Source organism: Cyanistes caeruleus, chromosome 29 (genome assembly GCF_971803275.1).
Source record: "Cyanistes caeruleus chromosome 29, bCyaCae1.hap1.1, whole genome shotgun sequence".
NCBI lineage: Eukaryota > Metazoa > Chordata > Aves > Passeriformes > Paridae > Cyanistes > Cyanistes caeruleus.
In genome coordinates, this window is record NC_141729.1 from 2,082,833 (window position 1) to 2,099,573 (window position 16,741).

Genomic DNA, 16,741 nt, shown 5'->3' on the forward strand with positions numbered 1-16,741 from the left:
TTCACATCTGGGACCTACATGAGGGCACATGTAGACCCAGACCAGCCCTGCAGAGCTCCGGGGGCAAATCCTGGCTGGAAAATCCCTGTGAGGGCAAAAAGCAGCCCTGCAGAGCCTCAGGGACAAATCCTGGCTGGAAGAGTTCCCTGAGGGCAAAAAGCAGCCCTGCAGAGCCTCAGGGACAAATCCTGGCTGGAAAATCCCTGTGAGGGCAAAAAGCAGCCCTGCAGAGCCTCAGGGACAAATCCTGGCTGGAGGGGGCAAATCCAGGCTTGAAAAGATCCCTGAGGGCAAAATCCAGACCTGCAGAGCCTCAGGAGCAAATCCAGTCTGGAAAAGCTCCCCGAGGGCAAAATCCAGCCCTGCAAAGCTCCAGGGATGAATCCCGATTAGAAAAGTTCCCTGAGGGCCCAAACCAGCCTTGCAGAGCCCCAGGGGTAAATCCAAACCAGAAGGGAAAATCCAGGCTGGAAAAGTTTTCCTGAGGGCAAAAACCAGTCCTGCAGAGCCTCAGGAGCAAATCCAGGCTGGAGGGGGCAAATCCAGGCTTGAAAAGATCCCTGAGGGCAAAATCCAGACCTGCAGAGCCTCAGGAGCAAATCCAGGCTGGAGGGGGCAAATCCAGGCCGGAAAAGATCCCTGAGGGCAAAAACCTGCCCTACAGAGCTCCAGGGGCAAATCCAGGCTGGAAAAGATCCCTGAGGGCAAAAACCTGCCCTACAGAGCTCCAGGGGCAAATCCAGGCTGGAAAAGATCCCTGAGGGCAAAAACCTGCCCTACAGAGCTCCAGGGGCAAATCCAGGCTGGAAAAAAAAAATCCCTGAGGGCAAAAACCTGCCCTACAGAGCTCCAGGGGCAAATCCAGGCTGGAAAAGATCCCTGAGGGCAAAAACCTGCCCTACAGAGCTCCAGGGAGAAATCCAGGCTGGAAAAGCTCCCTGAGGACACAGACCAGCCCTGCAGAGCTCCAGGGACAAGTCCTGGCTGGAAAAGATCCTCTGTGGCGAGTGGTTACAAAAGAGCTTCTGAAAAATGGATGAATTCCCTTCCAGGAGCCCTTTCCTTGTCAAATATGTGCAAACCCACGTGGGCCTGCTAGGGGTTACATCAGAACTGAGGAATCCTCAGAGTCAGCCACTTGGAAAAGAAAAATTGCCCAGAGCTTTAAAGGGCCACGGGCCGCTGGTCAGGGCTCGCAGCGAGATCAGAGCAGGACCTGCCCAGTCCTGCAAATTCCATGGCTCATCCATTCTCCAGATGCTTTCAGAGGGGCTGAGACACCAAACAGAGCCCAGGGAAAGGCAGAGAAAGAGGCTGCTGGGGCAAGAAGTGGGGCAGGGAGTGGGGTAGGGGATGGAACAGGGAAGGAATGGGGTTGGCATCTCCTCCTCAGCTCTGCTCCCCTGCTCACACCACCTTGGACAACACACTTAAGGCTTCCTCCTTGCTTTTCCTTATTTCCCCCCTTTCTGTCTTTTATTTGTGTACATTTACCACTCAGTTTTGCAAATCACTGATTCCCCCTCAGCTGCAGGAATTCAATTCTCCAAAATCCAAGCTGGAGCACCCCTGGAAAGCAGGATTTATCCGACAGTGCTACTCACATTGGGTTTGTAGGCTGGGCTCTGGTTTTGAAAGCTCTTGTAGCCCTCAAGAATTAAAAACAACCCCTGTGATACCCAAATTTGTTATATCTGATGCAATTTCAGGTGCTCCGAGGGTCTGATGTGAGAGGGGATTTGAAACCTCTCCAGCAGAGCCTGAGAAATCCGTTTGCAGCAGTTTCTCCTGAGCTTGGCAGTTCCTGCTAAAATCTTGTGGAGTTTTTGACTACGTGCTGTCAGGAAGGTATCAGAGCCTCAGGGCATTCCAGGCCTCCCCAGGCTGCTTTCCAAACCCTGCAACTCGCTTTTCCCTGGTGCAACTTAGGAAATGTTTCCAGCTTTTGCCTTGCTGGAGAATTTGTGTTTACCCAGGGCTGTCAGAGGGAACCTTGTTCCCCCACTTCCCCTACCCTGCCTCATTTTCTTTACCAGGAAGAAAAAAGTAATCAAAGCCTTAAATCCACTTGGAAACAGCTGTGGGTGCTGAAGATCTCCAAGTGTTTTTAATAAAAGCCTTTTAAAGAGATTAACCTAAAGGCCAGGGAGGCAACACTTCAAACTCTGCTGGAAAAGCACCTGGGAAAAAAATGGGAAGCAGGAGGAAATCTGCACTGGCAGCTGGGAAAGTGGGAGAGAGAGTTTCCCATCCTGTAGGAAGCCCTGAGGTTTGAAACCTCAGGTGAGGAGCAGCCCCACAAGGAAAACTCTGGAATCGAGAGAAAACTGAACCCTAAAGTCACAGGAATGGGATATTTTCCTTCTAGACCCAGCACCAGCAATGTGCTAAAGCCCACACGTGGTTTTCACTGGATAGCCCTGCCCCTTTTCCTTGGATTTAGACCTGCTGGAGGCCACAGGCGGTCCTTGGAATGAGCTCAGAGCCAGGGATGCTGCTCCAGGTGCTGTGTTCTGTGAGGAAGCTGCTCCGCAGCTCAGCCCGCGGGGGTCATGGGCAATTCCAGATGTTGAACATCTGCCTGGTGTTTCCCAGGATCAGCATTCCCATGTTCCACCTCTTCCTCATCATTAGCTGTCCCTGCTCTCGCTGCTGGGCCATCCCAGGGAATGTCATCCAGGTGGAAATCCTGGAAAACCCCCAAGGCAAACAGAGGAGTCGAAGGACTGGGTTGGGCTCAAACTTTCCCAACCTTTGGGATTCCTGGGAGGGAGCAGCAATTCCCAAACTCTTTCTGTGCAGGAATCAGGTTCAGAGAGAGCAAACTGCTTCTCCAAAGGCAAAAAAACAGGGAATCCTATCCAGGATCCTGAGGAGTCAACTCCAACCTCCTTCCTGCAGGAGGGAGAACAACAGAACCCCCAGCTCTAAAGCTGTCATGTTCTCATCAGGAATATTTGGGTTTTCCTCTCTTGATCCAACAGATTTGGGTTTTCCCTTTTCTTCCCACTCCTCCAGCCAGGCAGGAGCACTGTTCCCCAAATCCCAGCTTGTCCCTGCCAGCTGCCAGAGGGGAGAGCACTGAGCAGGGCAACATGGGACAATCCTTCCCTGCTGCATTCCTGCAGCTTCCAGGCATCTCCACCTCATGGATTTTCCAAGGCAGAGGGTGGATTTTAATGCTCCAAAGCCCTGGATGGATCTGGAAATGTTTCTGGGATTTATGGTATCGGAGCATCAGGCAGAGAAAGAAAAGAGCCCACTGAGGCTGAGAAGGAGAAAAGTCACAATGACACAAAAAAATAAAAACCTCTTGAAAAATGGGAAGCTTAGGAATGCTGGGAGGTGCTTTGGGATTTGCCTGTTATTTTTGCAATTATTTCTGCAGCTTAACAAATCAAAAGATGTTGTTCCAGCTGTTTCCAGAAGAGCTCTGAGCACAGCAGGAGTGGGATATCCATGGCTCCAGAACTCGAGATCCCTGTATTTCCCACTCCAGCCCTTGAAATTCCTGCATTTCCCACTCCAGGACTCAAAATTCCTGTACTTCCTACTCTGGGACTCAAAATTCCTGTATTTCCTACTCCAGCATTTGAGATCCCTGTATTTCCCGCTCTAACACTCAAGATCCCAGAATTTCCCACTCCAGGACTCGAAATTCCTGTATTTCCCACTTCCAAGCTGGCCATTTGGACATTTCTTCCCCCCTGACTCACTGGGCTGGGTCCTTGTTGGTTTTTTTCACAGCAGTCACAAATAAGGTGCAAATGGAACCTCTTGCTCTTGGATTTGGGAAAACATTCCCAGGGCCAATGTGCCACCTCAGGCTCTGGACAAATCTCTCCCGTCTCATCCCTCTCCCCCGGAGGTGCTGACTCAGACATGAAAAGAAATCCTGCTCCAGCCTGGGATTCTGTTTCGTACATCAAACTCTTTTGTCATAATTTCTCTTTTTTTTGGCCTGTGTTTGCCAAGGAGGATAAAAAAATGAGCAAAGCAGAAAAAAAATGAGGCAAAATTTCATTCCTGGAGGGAATTAATTTCCTGATAGCTCCAACAGACCACAAGAACATTTTCAGGATCTGTCTGAGAGCAAAACCAACCCCAGTCTTGTCCTCTTCTCCCTCCCAGGGCTGGTTTAGAGCAGGGAATTTTTGATGGAGCAACTCAAGGGTTCGCTCTGGCTCTGAACAAAGAGCAAACCCTCAGAGAGGAATTCAAGGCACTGCAGAGATCAGCTTTATATTGGAAAATTCAAGAACAAAGGATCAGAATAAGCATACTGAGGGTTCTCCAGCAGAAAGGGCTGCCAGGAGCTTTTTCCCAATAATTCTTTGGGATTGGAATGGTTTCCTTTGGCTGCAGAGGTTTTGTTACACCGTTCAATAATGCAAATGCAGGCAGGAATGGTTTCTCCTCCAACAGCAGCTGGGCTGATGGTGAAAACAGATTCCAGAGAAAAACTGGGAGCAAACAGCACCTAATTGATAAAGCAGATTCCTAAAATCCCCCTCTCTGTGCTTTGTGGACATATGGAGAGAAATCCCACAGCAAGGGAAACTCTGGGATTGGGAGAAAGCTGAGCCCTAACCCATGGCTTGTTCTAGGGAGGCAAAGATGGAGAGCTGGGATTTGGGATAAGGGAGGGAGGGACAGGATGGGGGAACGGTTTGAAATAAAAGAGGGAAGGGATAGGATGGAATATTGGGAAGAAATCCTCCCCTGGGAGGGTGTGAGGGGCTGGGATGGAATTCCCAGAGGAGCTGTGGCTGTCCCTGGATCCCTGGAAGTGTCCAAGGCCAGGCTGGAGCAGCCTGGGATGGTGAAGGTGTCCCTGAGGATGGGATTGAAGCTCCCTTCCCACCCAAACCATTCCAGGTTAAAGCATGGGAGGCAAAGATGTGATGGAGATTTGGGATAAGGGAGGGAGAGACAGGATGAGAGAATGGTTTGAAATAAAAGGGGGCAGGGATGGATGGGATATTGGGAAGAAATCTTTCCCTGGGAGGGTGGGAAGGACTGGGATGGAATTCCCAGAGGAGCTGTGGCTGCCCCTGGATCCCTGGAAGTGCCCAAGGAGAGGTTGGACATCCCTGGGGATGGGATTTAAGCTCCCTTCCCACCTAAACCATTCCAGGATTCCACAATCTCAGCTGGAACTTCCAGCATCCTACAACAGAAATCAGTTACAAAATGAGGGGAAAATGTGTGAAACTCTTCCATGCTGGGCCACATTTCCCTCTATCCCAATCCTTTCCTTGCCAGGAGCCACATCCAGGGCCCCAGAACTGCTCCTCTCCAGCGGGGACACAAAAGCCCTGGCAGAGGCTCCAAGCTCCGTTACAAAACCGGGGACTCACAACCTCGGCAGTCGGGGCCAGCCTGGAGAGAAAGGTTTGTTTTTGAGCCTTCACAAAAGGATTCCTGGCTCGGAAAAGTTTTCACATGAGCCTCGACTGCTTTTGTTTCTACCCTCTGAACCAAACGCTTCCCCGTGGCTTCGGGTCCGACGGCAAAATCCCACCCAGCTTTCGGAATATTCCCCTGCCCCATTTGCCGCTGCTTTGTGCTGGCAGGTGATGCCCAGGATGGAATTTTTGGGGTTTTCTCTGTGCCCAAACCCAGCCCTTCCCTTTCCTTTTGAAGGGCCCTGAGGATGCTCAGGATTCAATCCAGATCCCATTCCTAGAAATCCTAGGCTGCAGATGCTGGTGCTGAATCACTCTGGAATTTGGATTTCTCTCTGCTCTGTCCCTGGATTTTTTCATTTCCATTTTCATTCCTCTCCTGCTTTAAGAGCTCCACCATCCATTCAAACTCATTCCTTCCCCAAGCCTGACCTATCCCACTGCCTCTAAAATAAAACCTATTTATATCCCTTCTCACTCCCAACAGAGCTCCAGGATTTCTCAGCTTCCAAACATCAGGAATTAAGGCTGAAACTTGAATAAGAAATTGATTTTTTTTCCTCCAACCCACAACACAACACAAAAATCTTTCTGCAGGGATTTTGTTTATCATAAAAAGCTTTGCTTCCACTAAAACCTCAGCCACCAGAGGAAAACGACTCCTTTTCCTTCGCATCCATGGGGATGGGTAGAATCTGTTTGGGTTTAAACATCTGGAGCTGAGCCTCTGAGTCACCCCAAGGTCCCGTCTGTGAAATAACCATGGGAGGATGGGACAAAGCCGGGGGACAGAGGTGCCCTGGGAACAGGAGCTGGGCTGGGGCTGCATGGAAGGATGAGGGAGCAGAGTTTGAGCCAGGCTCAGGGGCTAGGAGCAAACCCAGAGCAGATTTGGGCTGACAAAAGCCTGGCTGAGCTGGGAAAGGCTCCGTGGAGCCCAGGCAGAGCGAGGGGAGAGCCCTGGGAAAGGCTGGGGATGCCAGGGAGTGGTCAGGGTAGGAGCAGGGGAGCCTGGGGAGGCTCAGTTTAGGGCAGGCTCAGCTTAAGGCAGGCTCAGCTTAGGGAGGACTCTGTCCCTGGCAACCCTGATGGCCAAAGCTTTGTCATTCCCTCTGTCCTTTCTGCTGAGCTGCCTCAAAGTGTTTGGATCAGGCACGGAAATAAATTTTCCCGCTGAAAGCCAAGAAAATTTTTTGCCAAGAAACAACAAGGTCAGGAACAGAGAATTAATTAAATTAATATCTGCAAAAGACCTCCAAGCTCATTAAGCCCAACCTCTGACCAATCAGCACCTTCTCACCCAGACCCCCCCACTCTGTCCTTAGGAGAAGTTCAATGTTTGAACAGAAAAATGATCTTTAAAGACCTTTCCAACTCAAACCCTGATTCCAGCACCCTGACCTGCCTCAAAGGAGCCACTGAGGCAAATGGTCACACTCACTTTGAATCTACAGCCCTAATACGTGGTGGGTTACCCCCAAATCAGCTGAATTAACATTTTAACATTTTCTTGAGGTGAGGAGCTGCTGGAGCCCCTCCCGGCCACACAAAGCAGCAGAATTTTGCTGCATTTGGGCTTTGGTTTGGAGAAGTAAACATTTACAGCAAAGGGAAACTCAAACCCTGTTGTCACAACAAACAGGCAAATAAAACTTTCCTAATTAAACACTGAGGACTGCAGGACACAGGGATGGGGCAGGGGGGCATGACCTGTGTGACAAATCCCCAGAGCGGGGTCAGAGATTCCAGTGATTTTCACGGCAAAAAGCTGGAAAAGAGGGAGATTTACCTGGGGACAAGGCACAAAGCCCGGCCTTGTCCCCCTTCCCTCCCAGATCAGTTTTGCAGAGCCTGGCTTGACTGAGAGCGCTGAGGAGCTGGCAGAGCCTTTCCCCACTCGTTAAAAAACTGGAATTAAGCAGAAGCATGGAATGGAAAGGACCTTAAACACCACCTCATCCCACCCTGAGACACCTTCTACCATCCCAGGCTGCTCCAAACCCCATCCAGCCGAGCCCTGGGGTTGGCTCATCCCGCTTTTAACCCAGCACAACCAAAGCCTTTGAGCCTCTGGGCTTTGAAGTGAGATTTTTGTGCCTCACAAGTACCCAGAGGGGAAATGAAGGCCAGAAATAGCAGCAGGTCCTGGCATGCTGAGCCAGACCTGTCTGGCCACCGTCTGGCCAAAGCCCTGGGCTGGCCTCAGGTACCAGAGCTATTTGTGAGCCTCTAAAAGCTGCAGAAATTCGATATATTTAGAGCCTGGCCTATTTGAAGGCTGTGTGGGCGCACGCAGAGGAAGGAGGCGGACAGCAAATATTTTGTTCAGGATGTTTTGGGGCGTGTGTTAAATCAAATCCCTCTGGTGCGCTGATTTAAGGAATATATTCAGGTAGGAATCAGTCACCGTGGCCTTGAAAAAGCTGGAAAAACCAGGAAAGCAGATGCAGGTGGGGCTTGAATGAGTTGGGATAACAGAGAGTGACTGCAGGAAAAGTGGGGATGGCATTCCCAGCTCGGGGAACACACAGGGAATTTGGATTTCAGAGCTCCTGACACCCAGCAAAGGCTCTGCAGCTCCACTGCCCTCCAAGAAATCCTCTGAAATCTGCAGTGGGAGTGGAAAACTGCAAAAAATGGAATTTGAACAAGGGAGGGATGGAATTGTGGTGTTGCCAGAAGGATTAACCCCTTCCTGCCTGTCTCCCTCCTCTTCATCCCAACTCCCACCACTCACCCTCCCCCAAAACACTTCGGGGTTTTAGTTGGAAAGTCCTTTAAAGATCATTTTTCTGTTCAAACATTGAACTGCTCCTAAGGACAGAGTGGGGTGGTCTGGGTGCTGACTGGTCAGAGGCTGGGCTTAATGACCTTGGAGGTCTTTTGCAGAGATTTAATTAAATTAAATTCTGTTTTTCTGTGTCCCTGACCTTGCTGTGTCTTGGCAATACATTTTCCCAGCTCTCAGTGCCTGATCCAGAGGGTCAAGCACTGTCCCTTCCCACCAGGAAAAAGGATGGAAAAGCTCAGGGGTGGGAAGAGATGACATAACCCTCAAAACACGAGCTGCAATGGGAAGGGATCCGTCTGAGTGCATCCGTGTATGGAATGGCCGAGTGATTTACGGCCATGGAAAATTTCCTCCTATCCCACTTATCCACAGCTTTTCCAGGCTGGGAAGTGGTGCTGTGCCGGCAGCCAATGAAAACAAACTCGCCTCAGGGGTTACGGAGCTGCTTCTGAAGGAGTGGGGGCTCCTCGTGGGGCAGAGCTGAGCCAGCCCAGCCAGATTCGGGCAAAACGTCACCGAGCAGGGTCCTGTCACCGTGGGGTCATTCCCATTCCCTGATTTTCCATGTTTCCAGCACTTCCTGGCCCCAGGGAATTCATACCAAAGAGTTAAGAGTTTCTAAATGAAATTGGGAATTGGGAAATTGGGATTGTTCACAAGTTTTGGGGTGAGCTCGTTGTGGCCTTCCAGGGCCTGAATGAGCTACAGAAACGTGGAGAGAGGTTTGGGACAAGAGATGGAGGGAGAGACACAGGGAATGGATTCCCACTGGAAAAGGGGAGATTTGGGTGGGGTATTGGGAAGGATTTCCTGTCTGGGAGGGTGGGAAAGGGCAGGTATGGAGTTCCCAGAGGAGCTGTGGCTGCCCCTGGATCCCTGGAAGAGCCCAAGGCCTCCCTCAAGGTGAAGAAACCTTTCCTAATGTTGTGAATTCATGTTGTAAATATTGGCTTTTCACAATTATTCTGATAAATATATATTATATGCTTTCACTATATTCTTTTCTCTCTTAGCAAGTTACAGGCTTAGATAGGAATTCTGAATGGTAAGGATATGTCTCATCCGGAGAAGGCAAGATAACTCCAACAGGCAAGACAATGGGAGGATCAAGCTGTGGAAAACAGGCTGTTATCAGCAGCAGGAAATGGAGAGCAAACTGTTACCAAAAAGCCGGTACCAGGACGTTGGCAAGGGGGAAAGATACGAAGCCCATCTGCTCTCTGAGGAAGTATAAGGGGCCTGGACCCTTATCAACAAGTGACCATCTGCAGCAGAAAGGAAACCAAAAACTCCAAAATAATGCTGACCAGCTAGAATAATGATGACCAGCAAAAATTATGCTGACCAGCAGAAAATAAAATTGAAAAAAAAACCATGATCCAAGAAGGTGGAACCAGGGAGGGGACATGCTTGAATATGCATTAACCTCTCACAGCAAGGATGGGACAAAAAGGACACTCCTGAGATACCAGGTGTGCTCTTGGCAGCGCACCAAGGCACCCGGCCGTATCTCTTTGCTTTACTTTATGTCTCTTATTGTCTTTATTAAACATTTTTAAAATTTTACAGGAGTGAACTTCGTTTTTCACACTAATAGCCAACAAAACCTCCGTGGCCCAGCTCCAGCCATTCCCTGGGATCACAGGCACCAAAATCCTGTTAATCCATAGGCTGTGCACACAGCCAGATCCATTTGGGAATCACAACCAGGGTGGGAATGCAGGATCCGACACCTGAGCTCAGTTTAGCACCTCCAGCCAGGCCTATTTTAGTAAAGCCTGGTTTGAGCAGCAGCTGAAGGCCAATCTCATCCCCTGGGAATCCTGTTGGGATCTCGCTGCTTTTGTTCTGTCAGTGCTGATGGGAGTCCCGACCACAGCAGTGCTCAGAGGAAATTCCAGCCCCCTCACATCTCATTCCAAAGAGAGAACATCACTGGGACAAGCTCTGGGCTCCAGGAGGATCCCAGGAGCTCACAAATGATGATGTTTCTCCTGATGAATGCAAGGAATGACCTGCAGAATTCCCAGGCATGCTGGAAAGGGCAAAGACTTCCAAGCTCGCCTTCACAGGAGGCTTTGGACCTCCCTGGTGTGGATTTGTGACCCCCTGGGCCACCCTCCTCCTCATTTTTGGCTCCAGCTGTGGCCCACGGAGGAGATAAAGCAAAGATAAGAGAAGGAAAACTCGGAGGGGGAAGGAGCTGTAACACCTGACAGCTGGTTGTGAGTGCAAGGAGCCACACTGATGGCATCCTAAACATTCCAGTTCCTCACCTCCAGCCTTAATCCTGCTGCAAGGAAAGCAGCAGGGAAGGAACCCTTCAGCTCCAGGGATTTTATTTTACAGGGAGAGAGGAAAAATCATCTGGGTTTTGCAGATCGGAAGCAGTGCTGTGGTGGGAAGGTTCATGAAATTCAGGGAGAAGCAGAATCCTGGAATGGTTTGGGTGGGGAAAAGGAGCTTAAAATCATCTAGGAAGATAAAGAATCCTGGAATGGGGTTTGGATAGGAAAAGGAGTTTAAAATCATCCAGGAAGATAAAGAATCCTGGAATGGTTTGGGTGGGAAAAGGAGCTCAAAATCATCCAGTGCCACCCCTGTCTCGGGCAGGAATAATTCCAGGTTGCTCCATGCTGGTTTTGGGTGCTTCCAGGGATGGGGCAACCACAGTTTCTCTGGAATTCCATTCCAGCTCCTCCACAGCCTCCCAGGGAAGGTTTTTTGTCCCTAATTTCTATTTTTACCCTGCTGTTTCTGTCAGTTCGGGGCAGGCAGGGGATGAGCAGGGGGTGCAGCAGGAGGTGCAGCAGGCTCTGCCCAGGGAAACAGCGCTTCCATCCACTCACTGCAGCTCCTGACAACGAATTCCACTTCTCCCTTTTCCATCCATTCCTCCTGCTGATGCATCCAGGCTTCTGCTCCATGAATCGTCTCATGATTCATCTGAGGTCCCAGAACTCATTCCCAATTATCTGACATGTTCTGCTCATCCAGCCCTGGTGCTGAGCTAATGGAAGAGCGGAGCCCTCCAAAGCTTCTATAATTAATTCCTGGAGCAGCTCGGGGTGAGGTGACCTCTGTCTAGACTAAACCAGATTTTCATTCAGGTGTTTTGAGGACTCTCTGTGGTTTTGGAGGAGCCAAAGCCACCCCTGGTGTTCCATGATCCTGCCTCATTCCCTGAGACACAACTGAGCCATTGATGGAGCAGCTCTGGATGATCCCTCCCGAGCCAGGGGAAGCGAGGTCAGGGCAAGGAGAGGAACTGAATCCTTCAGATCCTGGAGCCGCAGCCCTTCCCTGGAATGCTGAGCGCTGCCTGCTCATCCCATTCCAGCTCCCAGACAAACCCAGGGATTCATCCTTGGGGACCATGCTGGAACATTCAGCACATCCTGGATTTTCCCTGGATGCTCAAAAGGAGCTCTGGGAAATGCTTACAGCAGGGTCTTTCCATAAATTTTGGCCAAGGACAGGCAGGGAATTGAGACAGTGAAAAATCTAGGAACAGGGAGGTGCCCAAGGCACCACAAACTCCCCGAGCTGAGGAGCTGAAGGAAAAATTCCCTTTTTCCACCTCTGTCAAGCTCATCCCAGGTCCCTTCCAGCCCAGCATTCCCACATTCTTTATCCTGCAGAAATCCCACCGGGATGTGCTCCATGCCCTTTGGTTCTGTCGTTTACCCAGATCTCCCCCTCAGCCTCCCAGTGAGAGCCCAGAACCTTCCCCACGCCTTCCCTTCCTCCCTTCCAGCAGGAATCCCGCATTCCCACAAATATTCCCATGCTTTGATCACGACTTCTCCATCGCTGCTTATCCAAACGATGCAAAATTCCATTTTTATCCCTTCCCTATAAATCCAGCTATTAGGAATTATTCCAGCCCAAATCCCGCCCTTCCTGCTGCCCCCATTATCCCAGAGAGCTCCAAACTGGAGTTAAAATGGGGGGAAAACTCAGGATTTTGGTCCATTGGAAGCAAAAAAAGTCAGGAAGTTCTGGAAGCACAGCACAGATTTTGCCTCTCTAAATTAATCCTTTGGAATATTACCAGGTTTTGATTTTGAAAACTTGATTGAGGAACTGCAATAATTTATACTTAAAATAAAATAATAAATAAAATAAAAAATTAAAAAAAAATAAATAAAATAATAAATAAAATAACATTAATGAAAAATAAAATAATAATTAAAATAATATAATCTAAAATCAAATGAAATCTCAGACTGTTTCAAATCTGAAATTGGAACCTGAATTTTCCTCTTCAGCCTAGCTAGGAGCAGTCAGGAGTTTGTTTTAATCCAAATGATGAGATAAATATGGGATTAATTGATAATGGGAATAAATAAAAGAGGTAAATATGGAATAAATTGATAATGTGAATAAATATGGGATAAATATAGGATAAATTAATAATGGGCATAAATATGGGATAAATTGATAATGGGAATAAATACACAGGATAATATAGGATAATATGGGATAAATTGATAATGGGAATAAATATGGGATGAATTGATAACGTGAATAAATAGAAGAGATAAATATGGAATAAATTGATCATGTGAATAAATATGGGATAATACGGCATAAATTGATCATGTGAATAAATATGGAATAAACATAGAATAAATTAATAACACGGAGAAACCTGCCGGATAAACATGGAATAAACCCATCACTTACATCGCTCCCAGCCATCCCTGCCTCTGGATGATCATTTTTATCCCAAATTACCTCAATTTGATTAATCAGGGAGTTGTCAAACTTGAAGCCGGGGATCCTCTTCTCGCTGCACACCACGCCCACGTCCTCGGTGTGTTTGCAGTCGCTCACACCCCAACCGTTGGAGCCACAGGCAGCTAGGCTGCTCTCCTTGCCCGTGCAGTGCACGTTGTCCAGCCAGATTTTCCCTGGAAAAGGAGGAAAACACAGCTGAGATTCCAAAAGGAGGAAAACACAACTGACATTCCAAGAAAAGGAAAACACAACTGAGATTCCCTGAATCGGGATTCCAGGGAAGTGCTGGGTCTCACTCTTGGCGTGAAAATCAAGGTGAATAAAGCGGCACCTCAAGGATTGATGGACTGGGAAATGCTCTGGCCCACGGCTTTTCCCATCCTTTATCTGTTTGGGAATAACAATCCACCTCCAGCCTGTGCTGCTGCAGAGATCAGTGCTGAAAATTCCAATTAAAATCATTCCATGCCCCCAGTTTCACTGGTTAGGCCCTGCCCTCCCATCACCCTCAAATCATTCCTGATTTATCAAATCCACATATAATCCTGGGTGGGAGCAGCTCCAAGATTCCTGAAACACCTGAAAAATGGGATTTTTGCACCTCTCACCAGTGTTGGAAGCTGCTGTTGTCTGGGGGCTCTTGGAAAATGAAAATTCCAGCTCCACTTTCCAGCCTGGAATTCCCGTTTATTCCTTGCTGTGTGTGCACAGGCACATATTTAATATTTTAAAAAATATTAGAAATATATAAATGTAACTAATATATATTTAATATATATCATATATTTAATATATATATTTAATATATATTAATTTAATATATATTATATCATATATGATATTATATATAATATATTATATATAATATATATAATTATATATATTTAATATATATATTTAATATATATAATATATTATAATACATTATATATAATGTATATATTGTATATATAAAAATACAAATATATAATTATAGACTACATTATATAATAATATATATTTAAATATATAAAATTATATATTTTATAATATATATTATATTATATATTGTATATTAAAATATAGAATAGATTATATAGGAAAATTATAAAAAATGAAATAAATAAATCTATATTAAAATGTTAAAGAAATATTTATTTAATTATATATTTATGTCTATTTGATTGATTGATAGACTCATATATTCATTAAATTAAGAAATCAAATTAAATTATTAAAGAAATATATTTACTTAGATATGTTTGAATGATAGAATGAAATATACATTAAATATCAAAGAACTGATTTAAAATATTAAATAAATAAATGTATTTACTTATATATCATTGTATTTAATTGATTTTTATGATGAGATATTCATTAAATACCAAAGAAATATATTGATTTAAAATATTAAGTAAATATTATATATATTTAATATCAATATTAAATATAATAAATAATAATTAATATTCAATACTTATTAACTGACATTAATTAATAATAATATTAGATTAATATTAAATTAATAATCAGGGAGTCCCTCCAGAGCCTGGATTTGGGATTTCCCGGGGGATTCTCCCTCCCATGGCCAGCCCAGTTTGTTTTCTGGTGTCTCAGCCTCTTCCTCACTTGGAAATCTCCTGCTCTGCCTCCAGAGCCAAAATCCACAAATTTGGGATCCAATTCCAGGTTTTCAATTTCCCTCGGGCCCCACTTGCTCTTTTATGGGACATTTAGAGGTGTGAGCACTCCAAAATTGCTGAAAACCACCCCAGAGCAGCAGGATCACTCTCCCGAGTGGAATTTTATCCCTGTGGGATCCACCAGGCTCCAGGGAGGGCAGGAAAAACCCTCTGTATAACAAGAGTCAATCCCAAATCCCATAAATCCTTTGGGGCATCCGTCCTTACACGGATTTGTTGTTATTCCTGGATTATTCCAGAGTTTTCCTTCTCAGACTTGGTGATTTCAGGAATTCCCGGCTGCCATACATAAACATTCTCCTTTCCAAGGGTTTGCCCAGCAGATATTTGGGATTCAGGTGGGATTTTCCACATTTCCACCAGGTGTGAGTTCAGAGGGCATGAAAGGACAAGGAGAAAAAACATCCCCGGGACAAGAGGAGTGGTTTGAAGGTGAAAGAGGGGAAATTTAGATGAGATTTTGGGAAGGAATTCCTCCTTGGGACGGTGGGGAAAGGCTGGGATGGAATTCCCAGAGGAGCTGTGGCTGCCCCTGGATCCCAGGAAATGCCCAAGACCAGGCTGGAGCAGCCTGGGACAGCAGGTGCCCAGGGTGGGATCGGACGATTTTAAGCTCCTTTCCAACCCAACCCATTCCATGATTCCATTAGACAAAATTTGGGATGAGGCTGAACAGCTTTTCCCTGCCAGAAGCAGCCTGAGGGCACCAAAATGGTTATTCCCATAAATCCAGTAATTGTTATTCCCATATAATACAGCAATTGTTATTCCCATAGGATAGGAAACATTCAGACCCCTCTGGAGTCATGTGATGTGGAAGTTTTCCCTAAAATCCAGCCTAAATCCTCCCTGGCACAGCTCTGGCTTTGCCTGGACCCCATTCCTGCCATGGAATGATCGGAGCTGTCCCTGGGCAGGAGCAGATCCCAGAATTCTCCCCTCGGTCTCCTCCTTTCCAAGTGTCCTCAGCTGCTCCAGGCCATTCCCCATCCCCATGTCCATCCTTTGGATGCTTTCCAATAATTTCACACCTTTTTTACCTCATGGATCCCAAACCCACCCAGCACAGCACCAAACACCACAAACCCATCAATTCAACCAAAATTAGGGATTATTGGAATCTGGTGAGATTCCCCACACTGCTCCAAGATCCCCTCACCTTCTCCTTTTCCATACTTGGAGCTGGGCAGCCAGAACACGGCCTCCACGTATCCCAGCAGGAGAGACACCCAAAACCCAAAAAAATATTATTGGGAGCTGGAAAACCCCTCCTGCTATTCCAAGACCCCCTCACCTTCTCCTTTTCCATACTTGGAGCTGGGCAGCCAGGACACGGCCTCCACGTATCCCAGCTCCCGGCACACCACGTGGGCGGCGTGGATGGAGAAGTCGTCGTCGCACACGGTGCCCCACTCGCCATTGTAGAACACCTCCACCCTGCCCTCATTGTGCTTCCTCTTCTGCCCTGCCAGCCTCAGCTGGATTTTGGGGACATTTGGGGCTCTCTGGGGCGCCTGGAACGGTGGCGGGGCCGGCTCGGGGTAGCCAGGCAGGTACGGCCAGGGCTCATACTGGGCGCAGCTCAGCTGGGCCAGGAGCAGCAGCAGCAGGCTGGGCTTGCAGGGAAAACCTCGAGATCTTCCCATCCTCGGTGCTTGCAGAGCCGGAGCCGGGGAGCGCGGACGGGGCTGTCCTGGAGGAAAATGAGATTTTGGTTAAAGTTTGTCACGATATAAAATTTCTGTCTCTTGGGGATTGAGGTTATCCCCAAGGCCGTCTGGGAAAAACAAGGTAGGGTCAATTATTTCTTGTGGGGTGGAGAAACAAAGTGAAACCTCCTCTGCTTAGAAGTTGAGGGCAGCTCGGCACATCATTTCACCCCAAAAATAGATTTTTCCCAGGTAAAATTCTCCCTGCTGCAAATGATTTTCCTGTTTCTCCACAAATCCAGCAGGAAAACTTCATCCAAATCCTGCCAGGACAGAACTGAACTGTTTTTTCTCCCCATCAAGAATCCAAACCCACCACAAACACCACAAAACCAGGATGGTGAGGAAATTTCACAGCCAGCAGGGAGGGATTCATCCCAAAGGCTCTGTTCCCAATGGGATAAA

The 16,741-nt window shown here is 47.4% G+C and overlaps 1 protein-coding gene across 4 annotated transcripts in view; it reads right to left on the bottom strand.

Annotated features, from left to right (window-relative positions):
- The window catches only part of LOXL2 (lysyl oxidase like 2), a 51,831-nt gene that overhangs the window by 27,381 nt on the left and 7,709 nt on the right, over positions 1-16,741 (bottom strand). For 3 of the 4 annotated variants that reach the window (XR_015279738.1, XM_023940728.2, XM_086865371.1), the window contains exons 2-3: positions 15,922-16,320; positions 12,940-13,115 (exon numbers count right to left, since the gene is read on the bottom strand). Coding sequence is in view for 2 of the 4 variants with exons in the window: in XM_023940728.2 (XP_023796496.1) it covers positions 12,940-13,115; positions 15,922-16,273 (528 nt within the window). In the remaining 2 variants the exon portion in view is untranslated. Of the gene's footprint in view, positions 1-1,604; positions 2,037-12,939; positions 13,116-15,921; positions 16,321-16,741 lie in introns of those variants that run through there. The other variant, XM_086865372.1, reaches the window with a different exon arrangement.